Source organism: Centruroides sculpturatus, unplaced genomic scaffold (genome assembly GCF_000671375.1).
Source record: "Centruroides sculpturatus isolate CEXI.00-Female unplaced genomic scaffold, Cexi_2.0 scaffold2, whole genome shotgun sequence".
Taxonomy (NCBI): domain Eukaryota; kingdom Metazoa; phylum Arthropoda; class Arachnida; order Scorpiones; family Buthidae; genus Centruroides; species Centruroides sculpturatus.
In genome coordinates, this window is record NW_019384369.1 from 478,591 (window position 1) to 494,258 (window position 15,668).

General features: G+C 31.2%; 1 protein-coding gene across 1 annotated transcript; it reads left to right on the forward strand.

The window, feature by feature from the left end:
* The first annotated feature begins 1,912 nt into the window (after positions 1–1,912).
* LOC111613545 (oxygen-dependent choline dehydrogenase-like) lies at positions 1,913–14,236 on the forward strand. The gene is made up of 13 exons (XM_023354898.1): positions 1,913–2,153; positions 3,065–3,127; positions 3,277–3,396; positions 4,627–4,829; positions 4,911–5,100; positions 5,167–5,298; positions 5,377–5,498; positions 7,694–7,864; positions 8,056–8,203; positions 12,416–12,555; positions 12,640–12,814; positions 12,890–13,112; positions 14,107–14,236. The coding sequence occupies exons 1-13, from the start codon at positions 1,913–1,915 to the stop codon at positions 14,234–14,236; spliced, it is 2,058 nt and encodes a 685-aa protein (XP_023210666.1).
* Positions 14,237–15,668: the final 1,432 nt, after the last annotated feature.

Sequence of the window (15,668 nt, forward strand, 5' to 3'; positions counted from 1 at the left end):
TTATAATATATAATAAATTAAAAAATAAATGGCCAAACATAATTTAGCACATTAAAGAAAGAACTGACCTGCAATCGGGTCGTCCAATATGACTGGAGGATACGAGATGACAAAAACGATCTACAAACTGTAAATAACATAAACAGAGCCGAATAAACTTGTGATATAACTAGAGTAGAGAGCGGATTTTAGGCAAATGCCTATTTTTTTCCTTGACATATACATGGCTAAGATTTTGTATGAACATTTTTCATGAAAATTTAGACCGAAACAAATGGTATTTTATAATGCCTAAAAATGCTTATTTTGACGTTTCTGCCTATTTTGTCTAAAACACAACATTTAGTCTGTTTTTATATTTTTTTAAGTTTTATTAATTTTTCGTTTCATTTTCCTCAAAGATCTACTTTAATTCTTAAATTAAACTACTTAAGTTTCATTTTTTTCCTGAAAATGCAATCAGATAGATTCATTTTTTTATTATTATTGATTACTTATATTTAAGTCCCAGTGGATGCATATCCCAAGCAGAAAAAATTAGAATGCAATAATAACGGAAATAAATTACACCCCTTGATGCAATTTTATAGTAATAAAATTAAAACTATATGAAATATTATAAAATAAATGCTTTTATTTAATAAATATAGTGTTAGAGATGCTTTATTTGTCATTTTTAGATGACAGATTTTAGGCAAATGCCTATTTTTCCCTTATCATATACATGGCTAAGACTTTGTACTAACATGCATTTATTATTATGAGTAATATAATATTCCATATAAAAATGATTTATTTCTTTTTAATATGTTTTTACAGAGCAAATTCTCAGTTATTATAATATCTGTTTATCATAAACTAAATGGTTTTATCCTCACTCTAGACCTAATACTATTTTTTTAGATTCTTTCTCCTATAAGCAGTAAGAGAGCTTTGTAGTATATCCTCATACCAGGCTTAAAATGGACAAATAACAAAACACATGTCAAATTCAATCTAGATTTAATTCAGGTCCCTGAGTTAAAGGACATGCATTAGCTGCCTCAGTCATTTAGACATTACAAATGTATAGGCAGTGTAATTAATCTACAGTTGGAGATATAAACTCTTACAATGAACATGAACAAACTTTTTAAATCAACTTTAAAAAATATAAAACTATCATATTTAATTGCTTTGTTATTTGTCAAAAATATACAATCTTCTATTCACATTTTATAGATGCTTGAATACACTGCAATTCTAACTGTAAACAAATATGGATTAATGAAATTAATCACTTTAAATATCTTGAAAATTTCCAATAATTTCTAAACTATGACTATATTTATCCATGACTGAGAGCACTAAATAATAAGTATAAAATCAAATATGCAAAATACTATTCATAGAAACTTTGATGCTCTTCAAGTTTATAATATATTGCATCCTAAATAAACTATTTTTACAATTGATGAATTCAATGTATTATTTTGATATCCTTTACACCAATTTATTCTTAAGCATGCTAAATCTCTCTTATTAGTAAGCATTCTTTTATCTGTAGTGAAAAGTAAAACACAGAATAGCTAAAGTAAGGCCTTAAGGAGCATAGAGTGAAGACATAAGAAAAATAATACAGTAGGTAATCGGTTAACAAACATAATCTGTTCCAAGACCATGTTTGCTATCTGAATTGTTNTTTTATTTAATAAATATAGCGTTAGAGATGCTTTATTTGTCATTTTTAGACAACGGATTTTAGGTAAATGTCTATTTTTCCCTTAGCATATACATGGCTAAGATTTTATACTAACTACTACATGAACATTTCTTTGATATCAAAAAACTTCTGGCCACTTTAGCGGACAATGCAGTTTGTGTAACTAAAGCAAAGAAAATTTTGAATGACATTTATGTTCAGAACAAGTTGATGTACATCAAGTGTTATTTCACATTCATTGCAGATACTATTACTGCTCATGAAAGTAGTGGAAAACCTATATATGAACAAATTGATCTCCTCAACAGAGCGAAGCAGAAACTTTGTGATGCGCCAGGCACTGCTGCAAAAAGAAGTGAAGAAAGAGTTGAAAACAGTGCTTCAAAAGAAACTTGGATTAAATTGTTTATTGTGGCTGATATTTTGGCAGGAAAGAAGAGCAAAACTGAAAGTAAATTTGCAGTTCTTCTTCCAAGGTTGAAATATTATCCGTTATATTCAGTAGATGTGGAACACATCTACTGAAGATAACGGATAATATGCTCTTTCTCTGCATATAAATTAATTCTCAGTGACAAACGTTGCAACTTTTCTATTGAAAATTTGGAAAAAGTGCTTGTAATACCATGTATATTAGGAAGCTAACAATGGGAAACAGAGCGAATAAAAAATGTAAAGATAATTGCCTACTTTTGTGTTTGCATCATTCTGAATACGTGCATTTTTCTTTGGAATACATATGTTAAATAAAAAAATTCATCGTCCTGATAAGTACGTTAATTGTTCATTGTCCAAATTTTTACCGCCTATTTTTTGTTTATAAAGCCTAAACGACGCAATTTAAGAGCTTATTTTAAGCGCCTAAAACGCCACTTTTAAGGGCCTTTATGTCCGCTGTCTAGATATAACCTTTATAAAGTCCAAAATCATAGCTATGAACTATATTAAAATCCAGATAATTGTAATTTTGATAGTAAATTTATTTCCATTATATTCCATTTTCACTTCAACTTACATAACACAGATAACGATAATTTATTTACTATTTAAATTCTTTAATTAAAATTAGCTACACGTATTTAAATATAACATTATATAACTGAAATTAAAAGAGAAATATTAACCTATAAGCAAATCATATCTTTGAAAAATATTTAAAAATTTTTTATAGAATACGGAAAAATGTCATGTTTCGTTATTTATTATTCTATTTGTGTAAGAATAAGTGCTATCTTGTATACGATAGGAAACAGAAATATCAATTCTTAAAATGATTTAGTGTCGAATCACACCACTTCAGACTTGTAATACCATGTATATTACAAGATTATGATTTGTATAACATGATTTGTATATTTTCAGTCTGGTTCGTAATTTTACAGTGTCTTGAAGCAACTCAACTTAATCAATATGATTACATTGTTGGTAAGTAAAACTGTAAAAATGTTCTTTATTAAATATTTAAATTTTCATTTCTTTTTCTTTATGAGTAACATTTTAGATGAATTTAATATCTTTAATTTCAAAAAATTAGTTAAAAATTTAATTATTTTCACTTACGTGTTTAATTTTAGTTGGTTCAGGTGCCGCCGGTTCAGTCATGGCTAAGGATCCTTCTAACAAGATTCTCCTACTGGAAGCTGGGGACAGACCTAACTTAGCTAGTGATATTTATGGACTAACTTTGAGTACAGGTAATTCCAAGATTGAATTGGAATTACACTTTACTCCCACTTAAACAAAATAGGCAAGGATTACGAGGAAGGGTAAGATTATTCTGTAATTGGAAGCTTGCTTTTCCTGGTAAACCTTTTTTTTAACACTGTGTAATTAAATTTGTACTGTACGTATAATAGTTTCAATTATTGAAACTTCTTTGAAACATATAAAAGAAAAAGTAAAACTGTGGAATTAAGTAATGTTTTTTTAAAAACTTAATCAAATTTTGTTTATTTCTTTTTACTTTTCCGACTGTTATGAGATTTTATTCAAAAAATAACTTTTATATTATTAGTCACTGGAATTTAGTATATTTTCATATATAATATAAATTTAAATGTTAGAATTTAAAATATTATTGTACAGAATATAGTATATTCAAGACTAATAATTCAATATAATTTCATATCAAAATGTAATAAAAGTTATTAATATATTTTAAATAAAATATTTTTTAATTATGTGCAAGTGTATTTACATTTAAATCTTGCGATATGTGATAGTATCAGGACAACGTGGAGCAGAGTAATGAATCATAGTCATTAATGACCCGAGTTAATTAGAAAAGTTATCAGACTCCACAAATCATTGAACCGACAATCAATAAAAATATTATATATATCCAATCATTTTCCTAGTGACATACAAATGTAAAGAAGTAGAACTTTTGCTGTTAATTTTAAAAAACATTGGATTTTATGTAATTTTTATATAAAAATCTATATACTTAAGTCTGGGTTCTGAGAGACATAGTCCTGCTGTCTCCATCTCTTCTAGATCTATTTAAATGTTTATTTAAAGTAAAAGATACTTTTTGTATTAACTAACATTTACGAAGTTCATAACCCGTTTCTTAAAAGGTGAATGATAGATTGGTTATAACTCTATTAGTTACCTAAGGCAGCAGCATTTTGATCTTATTAGATCAAATACAACTTCGATTATTAACCATTTCAATCTTTAATACATTCAACACGAAATGTATATTCTCAGTCTGGCTCGTAATTTTACAGTGTCTTGAAGCAACTCAACTTAATCAATATGATTACATTGTTGGTAAGTAAAACTGTAAAAATGTTCTTTATTAAATATTTAAATTTTCATTTCTTTATGAGTAGGCCTAACACTTTAGATAAATTTATTATTTTTAATTTTAAAAATTTAGTTAAAAATTTAATTATTTTCACTTACGTGTTTAATCTTAGTTGGTTCGGGTGCCGCCGGTTCAATTATGGCTAATAGATTATCTAAGAATCCTTTTAACAAGGTTCTTCTACTGGAAGCTGGGGACAGACCTAACTTAGCGAATGATATTTATGGCCTAGCTTTGAGTACAGGTAATCCAAGATTGAATTGGAATTATACGTCGCTCCCACTTAAAAGAAATGGGCAAGGATTACGAGGAAGGGTAAAGTTATTCTATATTTTCAAACTTACTTTTAACAAGTTTTCAAATTAATCTGTTTTCAAATTATTTTCCATATTATAGCGCCTTCCAGCAACAGCAGGTAGAATTTTGGGTGGTTCAGCTTCAATAAATGCCGGTCTCTACTTTCGAGGTAACAGACGTTACTACGATAATTGGGCTCGAAATGGTGCTATCGGTTGGGACTGGAAAAGCGTTTATCCTTATTTCTTAAGGATGGAAGATAATCGAGATGTTGGGATTGTTGCAAACGGTAACATTCATCAGGGTTTTATAATGTCTATGTTATAATTTTATTAAATATAATAATTATTTGTAGGTTATCACGGTGTTGGTGGTGATTTAGTTGTTCAATTTTCACCTTTTCACACTGCATTAGTGAAAGCATACAAAGAAGCAGCGAAAAGTATTGGTTATCCGTATGGAGATTATAATGCAGAGCATCAAACTGGTAAAGGAATATCAAATGTTTTATGTTAATAAATAAAAATGTAAGAAAATGAAATAATTTAAACTATTTAATTGGCAGATTTTATGCAGCCACAAGGTGTAATTAATCGTGGAATAAGATGGAGTGCTGTAAAAGGATTTATCGATCCTATAATCGGAAGAAGGAATTTTCGTTTGATCACTTCAGCATTTGTAACTAAAGTATGCAAAAAGTACATTTTAAGTATAGTTATTTAATATTATTGAAGATAAATTGGAATTGTCAGGAAATCAGAGCAAATATTTCAGCGTATTTGTTATATTTAGGAATTTATGATAATTATTAGATTTATTGCCTACTTATGTTTATAATGATAACAATCTTCACATAATAATATAATATTAGGTTGTTGCAAATGAAATTACCGACTTTTACTTGAAGACTTTCCTTGCCAAAAAACTGTCCAAATGTATAAAAAAAAAGTGATATTCTGTTTGCAAAAATCTACGGAATAAGACGGATGGGGAAGAATTTCATTTGAATACTTTTATTTTTGTGATGAATAACTAAAGAACTGCAGACCTCCAAATGATGCTTCTCATCTCTCTCACTGAGTTCGAGTGGTACCCATTTGTCGAGCTTCTTGACTTTCCTAACATGTTTAGATGTCGAGAAACGATTGAATAATGTTCAGTATGTTCAACTTTTCCCAGACAATCAGGTGATCTTCTGATTCGACGATGTTCTTCAATTCTGATTGTATTTTCGGAATGAAATTTTCTGAACTAATTAATGTCTGGTAGTCTGCTCATTCACATAACCTTCACCAAAAGTTTTAATTGGTGTTTAGGGTTGCTTAAGCTGCAATATGTCACTGATTATACTCTTAAAAGAAAATTGAATAATTTTATTTTTTTCCTATGCCATCAGAAAAAGTACTCTTAATTTAAACATATGGAACACACAATACAAATGATATAGCATTTTTAAATTCGATTATTATATGCGTGCTATTTCAATTGCAAATATACACCATTATAGAATAATCGAAACTTTGATTATGTGTTAAAATAGAATTTATGTTGAAATAACTCGATTTTCTGAATGCATATATGTTACATTATTTCTTATTATGATTATATAATCTTCGAAAATAAGACAGAATTCTTGTAAGTTAAAAATTAAAATAATCTGTTCAGTGGAATGCAAAGTTATAATCAGCAAATTATTGCTTAACTGTAGACTAATTTCTTTAAAACAAAAAAGTAAGTTTTTTTATTATCATTTGCCGTATCATCATTGTAGTCTCTAGGCTTGTCTAGGTTTTTGCAAGTTCAGATGATGATTTTATCATAATTTTCTTATCCTGTTTCAATTTTTTCTGTCTTCCCTTGTGTTCTTTTCATATTATCCTACCAAAATACCTAAATTCTATTTTAAGTGTATCGGGTTATTGTAAATGAGAAATTTAAACATTTTGAAAAAATTTATTGATTTATTATTAATTAACTCAACAATTATTATACTTCAGTCTTGTAGGTAATCACCATCAATATCAATCATATTTCTTCATCTTTGTTGCAAACTTTCAATCTCGGGGTGTAGAATCATGGGTTTTTTTTGAAGAAAGTCTCAAGTGTCATTCTCACATGGGTATTGTCATTGAATTGCATAGTGGCAATATAATTCTACGGTACGCAAAATGGAAGGTTGGCGCCAAATCTAGACTGTTAGGTGAATGCGGCAGAACTTCTCAACCTTGAATGACCAGCTTGTCTTAGGTCATTTTTGCTCTATATGCCGGCGTGTTATCGTGGTGGTATCGGAATTTCTCGATTTTTGGAGTGTATGGGGAATAGTCAAATTGTGCTAATTCTCTGATCAACCGTGGATTATCGTCTATCAGTTGCAGGAGAACATCATTAATAATGAAATCCTGCCCGGATAGGATTTATCCTGAAGTTAGAAATCTCATCCTTGAATTTCTTGTATCAATTGTAACAGGTCTGCTGTTGACTGTTCTCACCAAATGCCTTGCAGATGAGATCGTGAGCCTTCGTTGTGTTGTGCCACTTTTGAAGTTGATACAGCAACAGCACGCAAATGTCTTCCTTCAAACCTTTCATACCGTTGGAAATTGCTGATGCATCTACTTCCAATGAAATATGTAATAAAACGCCCATTGAATACTCTACGTATACATCTACATAGAACGTTTTATAATTTATCTTTTTAGTCGTTTCTAGAGAAGTCTGATAAGAACTTAGTTTTCTCTTTAATAATCTTTTTCGGCATTCGTTTGCATAATAATACTTCAATTACTTTACCTTTTATATTAAAAATATTGAAATTTAAGTTAATATTTAATATTTTATATTATAAGATAATTAAAAGTGTCGGTTTATAATTATTTCAGATATTAATTGACGAAGATAATAGAGCTTATGGTGTTTCATTCGATCACGACGACAAAAATCTCACCGCATTTGCAAGAAAGGAAGTGATAATATGTGCAGGAACTTTGAATTCTCCTAAATTACTTATGCTTTCGGGAATTGGACCGAAAAATATTCTACACAATTTACACGTCAGTACCGTTATTTTAATATTTCAATGTTAAAATGTTATCATATTATAGAGTTATATACAAAAAATTTTTTATGATTTAGAAGTTAGATGAATTACTTTAATATGGGAGAGATTACTAAAATTATTAATAGTTCACTTATTTTTGAATATATAATACTCTAGAATAAACTAATAAGTATTATTCCTTAGATACCAGTGAAAGCTGATCTTCCTGTAGGGAATAATCTACATGATCATGCTTCGACTACAACAATGCAATTTCTTGTTAACTCTGATACGTTTTCGGAACATCGAACTACTAAAGAAGATTACCAGGAAATTCTAATTAATGGAACCGGTAATTTATTTTAAATAAATTTTTCATAAATTTTCTTTAAATTATTACTTCTATAATATAAATATTTTGATTCGTAAATTTGAAATTGTTTTGATGAATAAATTTTAGAATATTTTTTTCTTCCACGTGGTATTACTGCTGTTATCTTAAAAGATGGAGAGAGATGTCTTAAACTACCTAGCAAAAATATTTGTGAACCCAGATTTCACAGTCAGCCCTTCTACTTGGATAAGGTGGGATAAGATAATAACTTAATCCACGTAAAAAATATGTGTTACAGAATCTGCAACAATAAAATACCAGCAAGTAAAATGGATACGAACTTTCTCATAAAAAAAACGAGACATGAGTTTTATTCTGGAATGTTGAGATAATGTGGCAAACTCTCGAAGGTAATGGAGAAGTCTGAATGATATAAACTTCAAACCTTTATCCTCAGCAAAATTCATTGGAATAATTTTTAAAAGACATAAATTAGTCAAAAGATGCACATTATTTTATTAAGGTGTTAGAAAGATGATTGCACGAGGAAATTTTTTGGCGTTGCTTATGACTCACATATTGTGGAATAATCTTTTTGAATGATAATCTATTCCGGAACACGTCATTCAGCGAGTTAAAATCGCTCAGGAGACTTGTCTTCATTGTCACCGATTGAGTTTTTCCAAGGAAAAAAAAAAACACTTTTACGATGAACTGTAAGAAGAGTATAGTGGTGGAAAGAGAACACAAGGTAACTACTGGAAAATCTTAACGTTAGAATAAATAACTTTAATACTAGCTCGTAACAAGAGATGAGTAGATAAGGAATAGCACATGAAAAAATAATATAGTAAGATTAAAGCAAAACCTTTTGGTTTTGTTATTTGTAGCACGTTGCTTCCACACCTGAATTCTGTAAAATGTCGAAACTTTTTCCTGTATCAAACAGAAAATCAAATTGATCTATTTGCTATTAATGAAAAATAGTAGCATCTTTATTTGATATTCGGAACAAAAGTGAATAGTATTTCGGAAGAGACCACGTAATGAAACGGAATAGTCACATCCAACAGCTAATATGCAAGAAGAAATGGGCATTGGCACGAAAAAGGGTGATACAAAATCAACATCACAAAATCATGTGAAAGTAAACTCGATTAGAAGAATGGATTTTCAAGATACGTGGAGCACAATCCAACAAAATAAAGAAGTAAGTAAAAACTAAATGGAGACAGTAAGAGATATAAAAGCATTAAGAGATCTCTCTATTTTAAACAAAGAAGAGGGAATTCAAACAAACAAAACTAAATAAATACACGCAAACCAAATAAAACTGATAGCTCTATAGGAAGTAAAACATTATTCCATAACTTTAAGAACAAGCACGAAAAATTCCTAACAAAAAATATCTCGTGAAAAGTAAGAATGGGAAACTTTTGTTCATGTACCGGTACGTACTACACATTCGGAGATAAGAGGAAAATTTCATGAATGTCCCGAACTATGCTAATGATTCTGAAAATTTGAAAATTTAGATTATCATAACTCACACATAAACACTGAAATCAGCACCGATCCACTAGCCGAAGATATATATTACGAGCCATTAAACACAAACAATGGCAAAGACTCAAGCTAGATTATCATAACTCACACATAAACACTGAAATCAGCACCGATCCACTAGCCGAAGATATATATTACGAGCCATTAAACACAAACAATGGCAAAGACTCAAGCTAGATTATCATAACTCACACATAAACACTGAAATCAGCACCGATCCACTAGCCGAAGATATATATTACGAGCCATTAAACACAAACAATGGCAAAGACTCAAGCTAGATTATCATAACTCACACATAAACACTGAAATCAGCACCGATCCACTAGCCGAAGATATATATTACGAGCCATTAAACACAAACAATGGCAAAGACTCAAGCTTGAATTTTTGTTATGCCATTAGTGTGAAAACAGATCTTTGCATTACAGCAGACATTTCGACCCCAATGCTACAAAATACTGTATTTGAAAATAAAAAAAAATTGCTTGTGGAGTGAAAGAAAGGTTTGTTTAATAAAACTTTTGGAGATGTACTAAATTTGGCAGTTGAGGAAATCGTCTGGCTTTTATATCAACTAAGATCTTGTCCCAATTATATTTGGGAAATTAAAGATTCGTGTAGACAAGCCGAGTTTCGAGTAGACCACTTTGTATGTCATGTATGTATGACATATTAACACACTTAAATAGGAATTATCGCAGAACAGTCATACGAATATCAACCATCACCTGAGTTTTGTCGACATTGAAAAGGTAATTGATGTGCACCAAAGGTGTGTACAATTTTAAGAACAAGAAGGCAATAAAGACAGCAAATGTGGTTACGGCAGTGATGAATAGAAGTACGAAGTTCCTCAACGACAAATGATGACTTAATTTAGGAACATCTGGAAAAATCGCCGAAACTATACTACATTAAAAGGTTCTCCTCCGTAGAAAAAGAGAATGTAAACCAAAAACTTCAACCAGTGGTGCTAAGATTTAAAATGGAGAGAAAATACCAAAATTAAACTTATTTTTTGTGTTTATGAAAAGTGACTCCCTTTCCAAACAATAGCCTGACCTCTCTCTTTCTTCCTACAGTCACATGGGTGGTCACTAGTGTTGCAACGAATAGTATATTCGGCCTCAGGCCGAATACCGAATATTCGGCCAAACTATTCGGCTTGATTAACGCACATACGCGCAAACCGCATTATGGCAAGGACCCTGCTCTCTAATTGCCCACTGTCACTACGCTTCGCCAATCGCGTTAATTCTTGACAGTTGAAGCGGACAGACAAGAGCGTCATGGCAGTATGTGATAAGTGATGATATCAGATGTGGATAACAATGAAATGACCTACCCGTGTAAATAACGGAAAAAGAACAGAGAAGGATTGCGAAGTGAAAATGTGAAAATAAATATGAAATTGAGTCGATAACATAATCGAACAAGTCGAGGCAGCTTATTGCCACGAAATTCGCGGCCGTCAATGCCAAATAATTGTTGTCATAGACTTCGGAAAGCTAAATGCTTGTAATGAAAGTCACTTAGCGTACACGGACGAAAGCCTGGGGCCGTTCGGGCTATCAAGCTGTCTCGAATCTGTGAAATCATAACTGTGACTTATATCGACGTCCTATCTGCCTCTTTTCTCCGTTATCACCAGGCTATGAGTCACGTAATTGTAAAATGGGAAATCTACGACAGAAAAGTGACGAATCAAAAGTATCGTGAGCGCGTATTATGATGTATGCATAGGAATATGTGAACTAGAGCAATAGAGGAAACAGAAAGGGAAGAGCAAAGACGAGCACTTAAAAAAGAAGGATAGGCAGGGTCAGATTCTCAGATGTGCGACGTACACAAGTACATGACACGACACGTGCACACCTATTCGTTGGAGAATAAGTGTGTACGTGTCGTGTGCTGATCTTTATAATTATAAATTGTGAATACATGTGACTAATATTATTTTCTTTTTTATTTTGTGCATGTTATAAGTTATAAATAAATATAAACAAACAGCACTAACCCGATAACATTAAATCTAAATACCAAAATGATTAATTTAATGTTTTTGTTATTTCTTACTCCTGTTTTTAGGAATTCGGTATTCGGCCGAATAGTGATTAAATATTCGGTATTCGGCCGAATAGTGATTAAATATTCGGTATTCGGCCGAATAGCGAAAAATAGGCCGAATAGGCCGAATACCGAATAGTAACCGAATATTCGTTACATCACTACTGGTCACCTATCTTCACTAAAGTACAGTAAACGCAATTTTTATTTTATATTATAGTACTGTATTTATCCTTTATGTATTGCTTTTACGTTTCAATTTATTATTTAGTGCATTTAATTGTATTAATCTTACCTTAAAAATGTGTATTTGCTATTTATCGAAATGAGTGTTGTTTAGGGTCTTGGAACGGATTAATACATTTTCCATTATTTCTAATGAAGAATTAATTTTAATTAATTTGGACTTCGAAAAATTCAGTTTGAATAGCCTCTTGTAACAAATTAAATTCGAAGTACAAGGCAACACTAATATTTCAAATCTTCAATTGCATTAATTAACATCGTAAAAAATTTAACATAAAAATTTTATTTCGAGTATAATTTACATGAAAATATTTCACATTATTTAATATAATTACTTGTGATTTAAAGGCCCACTGACAACATTAGCAGGAGTGGAATCAAACGGATATATCAATACAAAATACAACGAGAACAAAGATTGGCCGGATGTATCTCTACTTTGGCTATCTTCAAGAATACCAAATGCATTTTCAAATGCTAACGATGGAGTATTGTTGTTTCTATTGTTTCATTTTCCAAAATTAAAATATTATATCATAAAATTACACGTTTCATTATAATTGTTGCTTTAGATAGAAAAACTATATGAAAAATTTCAAAATCAGGATGTGATTACGTGTATGCCAAATCTTATGAAGCCTAAAAGTCGAGGGGCGCTGACATTGAATTCCAATGATCCATATGAGAAACCTCTAATCGATTTCAATATCTTATCTCATCCTTATGACTTGAAAGCCCTTGTAGAAGGTAAGTAGTCCCTATTATCAGTACAATAAATTTCTAATTAAAGTCTACTGAATGATAAATTACATTATCGTATAGCTTTAAAACACTGTTTAAAAATGGCGTCTTCGAAATCTATGAGGAAGTTTGGTGTCAGACCTCTTCCATTTATTATGCCTGGTTGCGAATTTTATGAGCCATTCAGCGATGAATATCTGGCTTGTATGATTTCTGTTTTGCCTCTTTCGGCATATCATTTTTCTGGAACGTGCAAAATGGGTCATCCTAACGATCCAACTGCTGTAGTCGATCCAACTCTCAAGTAAGTATTCATTAAACAGGTCCGTAAGAACTCTAAACACTCATTTAAAAAAACAAAAAAAAAAAAAATGGAAGAATTATCGGAAGAAATGCGGTTTGCATGGTAAATATTGTCAGCATGAGGGTCTTGTTGACAAGAAAAAAAATTCATTCCAAAAGTCACCGAAAGGTGTCGTTCACATGTAATAAACCACGAATAGACGTGTAAACAACAATGAAAAGTACTTTCAATGTGATTTCTTATTGTGGGTATGTAAATTCCCGAGTATTTCGATCAGGTTTTTCCGCATTGTTGGAACTGAAAGATGCGATATACTGTGAAATAACATCCATCCATCCGGACTAGATACTCTAATCCGGACATTCTGCACTCTGCAGGTGCAGGACTAAATTATATTATAACCTATGGTTGAGGACATGTCGAACACTTGCCTAATGTTCGACATGGGATATACCACTTGCGCATTGAAAATAATTTTCATTGTCGTTTGCATTTCTTTTGTATGTCAATGCCACCTATCGATGATTTTGCAGCTAGTTTTTTTCCTGTCAACAAAAACCCTCCGTTCTGATAATCAAGGGCCGACCTAGGGCCCTTGATTATCAGCACGGAGGGTTTTTGTTGAGGGCCCCATCTTTCGTTGTATTTAGAATTATTACAATAAAATAACACTATAAATTATTATTATTATATTATTAATATTAACTATTTTTACTATATGATAAGTATTCATTGTTAATGAAAAAGTATTAAAAATTTATGATAATAGGTCAATTTTTGTCGGCCCTTGACACTTGGGGGCCCAGGGCTTAAGCCCTATTAGTCCCTATGTAGAACCGCCCCAGATGACAATATTTACCACGCAAAACGCATTTCACTCCGATAATTCTTTTGCTTTTTATGAACGTTTACAGTTTTTACAGACTTTTTAAATCATTTATAAATAATTTGGCGTAGAATTTGTTTCTTATTCATTTTTATATTATACATTCAGAGTTAAAGGAATCAACGGTTTAAGAGTAGCTGACGGATCTATCATTCCAACATTGATAACTGCTAACACTATGGCGCCCATTATGATGATCGCTGAGAAAGCAGCAGATATGATACTTCACAACTTATGAATATCGTTATAAAATTTTTCTAGAATTTATGTTTTATACTACAGTGAAAGACATCAATTTAAATCTATATCTATAAATCGGAATGTTTGTTTGTTTGTTCGCTACGCATTCCTGGGCCCTTCGACCAATTGCTAAGAAACTTGCTGTTAAGTTTTAATAGTACTTTTAAAACTCCTTCCGGGAGGCACCCCTCGGTAGATCGCCCAAGTGTCGAGTTGATGTAACCAAATAAACCACACTAATTGTAATAATTTATCTATAAACTTAGTATTTACCAGGACACTATTTAGGGACTTAGTATTTACCAGGACACATAGTTTATGGGCATTTCGATAATACTGTATTCTTAAAATGGGTTTTACCACATACATTTTAGGGTCGGATGGCCGAGCGGTTAAGGTAGCAGCCTACCGTTTTGGGGGACCCGGGATCGAAAAATTCCCAGGAAATTTTCGGGGGTGGTTCGTTCAGATATGTCTAGGCCCCGTCCCTCACCACCCGGCTGCCCATTGTGGGCCTGGCCGAACCCATAATGGGTCTGCTGAAAAGAGTCCCTCTTAGTGCCCACAGCGCGGAAAGAGTTTTAAAAAAGCCACATACATTTTTGAAATTTACGATTAAAGTAATGCCGGATATAACAATCAGCCTCAGATGTGTGAGTAAATGTGCGTGTTAGGTGAGTATGTGGGAAGAACGTTCTCTCATAATAAAAAATATAAAAACGTTGAATAAACTTAATTTAAAGGAATTTGCATATAAATGTCATTACATGAAGATTATTGAAAATATATATAATAACTAAGAACATTGACATAAGTGTGAATGATAATTTAAATGAATTTATTACATTAGCATTAAATTATTAACCTAAAAGTTGGCCAAACAAAGCTTTATTTTTGTTTGAAGTCGTGCCTTATTTAGTCACTCTCGTTTAAATCTCGCAGAATTGAAATATCACAACACTAATGATTTCTTGAGTTGCTGTGTTTGCTTCGCTGATTATGAATAGTATTTCATAATTAAAATGGAGATCCATTCTAATTTATCGAGCTGTTACTAATTTCAAATATCCGAAAAATTAAATGCAATTCTACAATATGTATGTAATTAAAACTTTTCGCATTTATATGCATTTATTGTTAAGACTATATCTCGAGTTCGAACTAAAAGTGTATACAAGAATTACGAGAACATTTTTTAAATGGATTGCTTAAAACTTAATTTTTATTTATTTTAGTTTTATTGTCATGTGAAAGAAGGAGTTAACAAATAATGGACTCCGAGTGGGCCTTCTTTCGAATTCCTTTATATGCAAGTTCATATAAGAATTTATTTCAACGTAAAATACTCAGTCAAATACCATTATTTAAACAGAGAAAACTTGCAATTACAAAATTCAGATCAGCTCCTTCTTTAGAATCATATAAGAGTT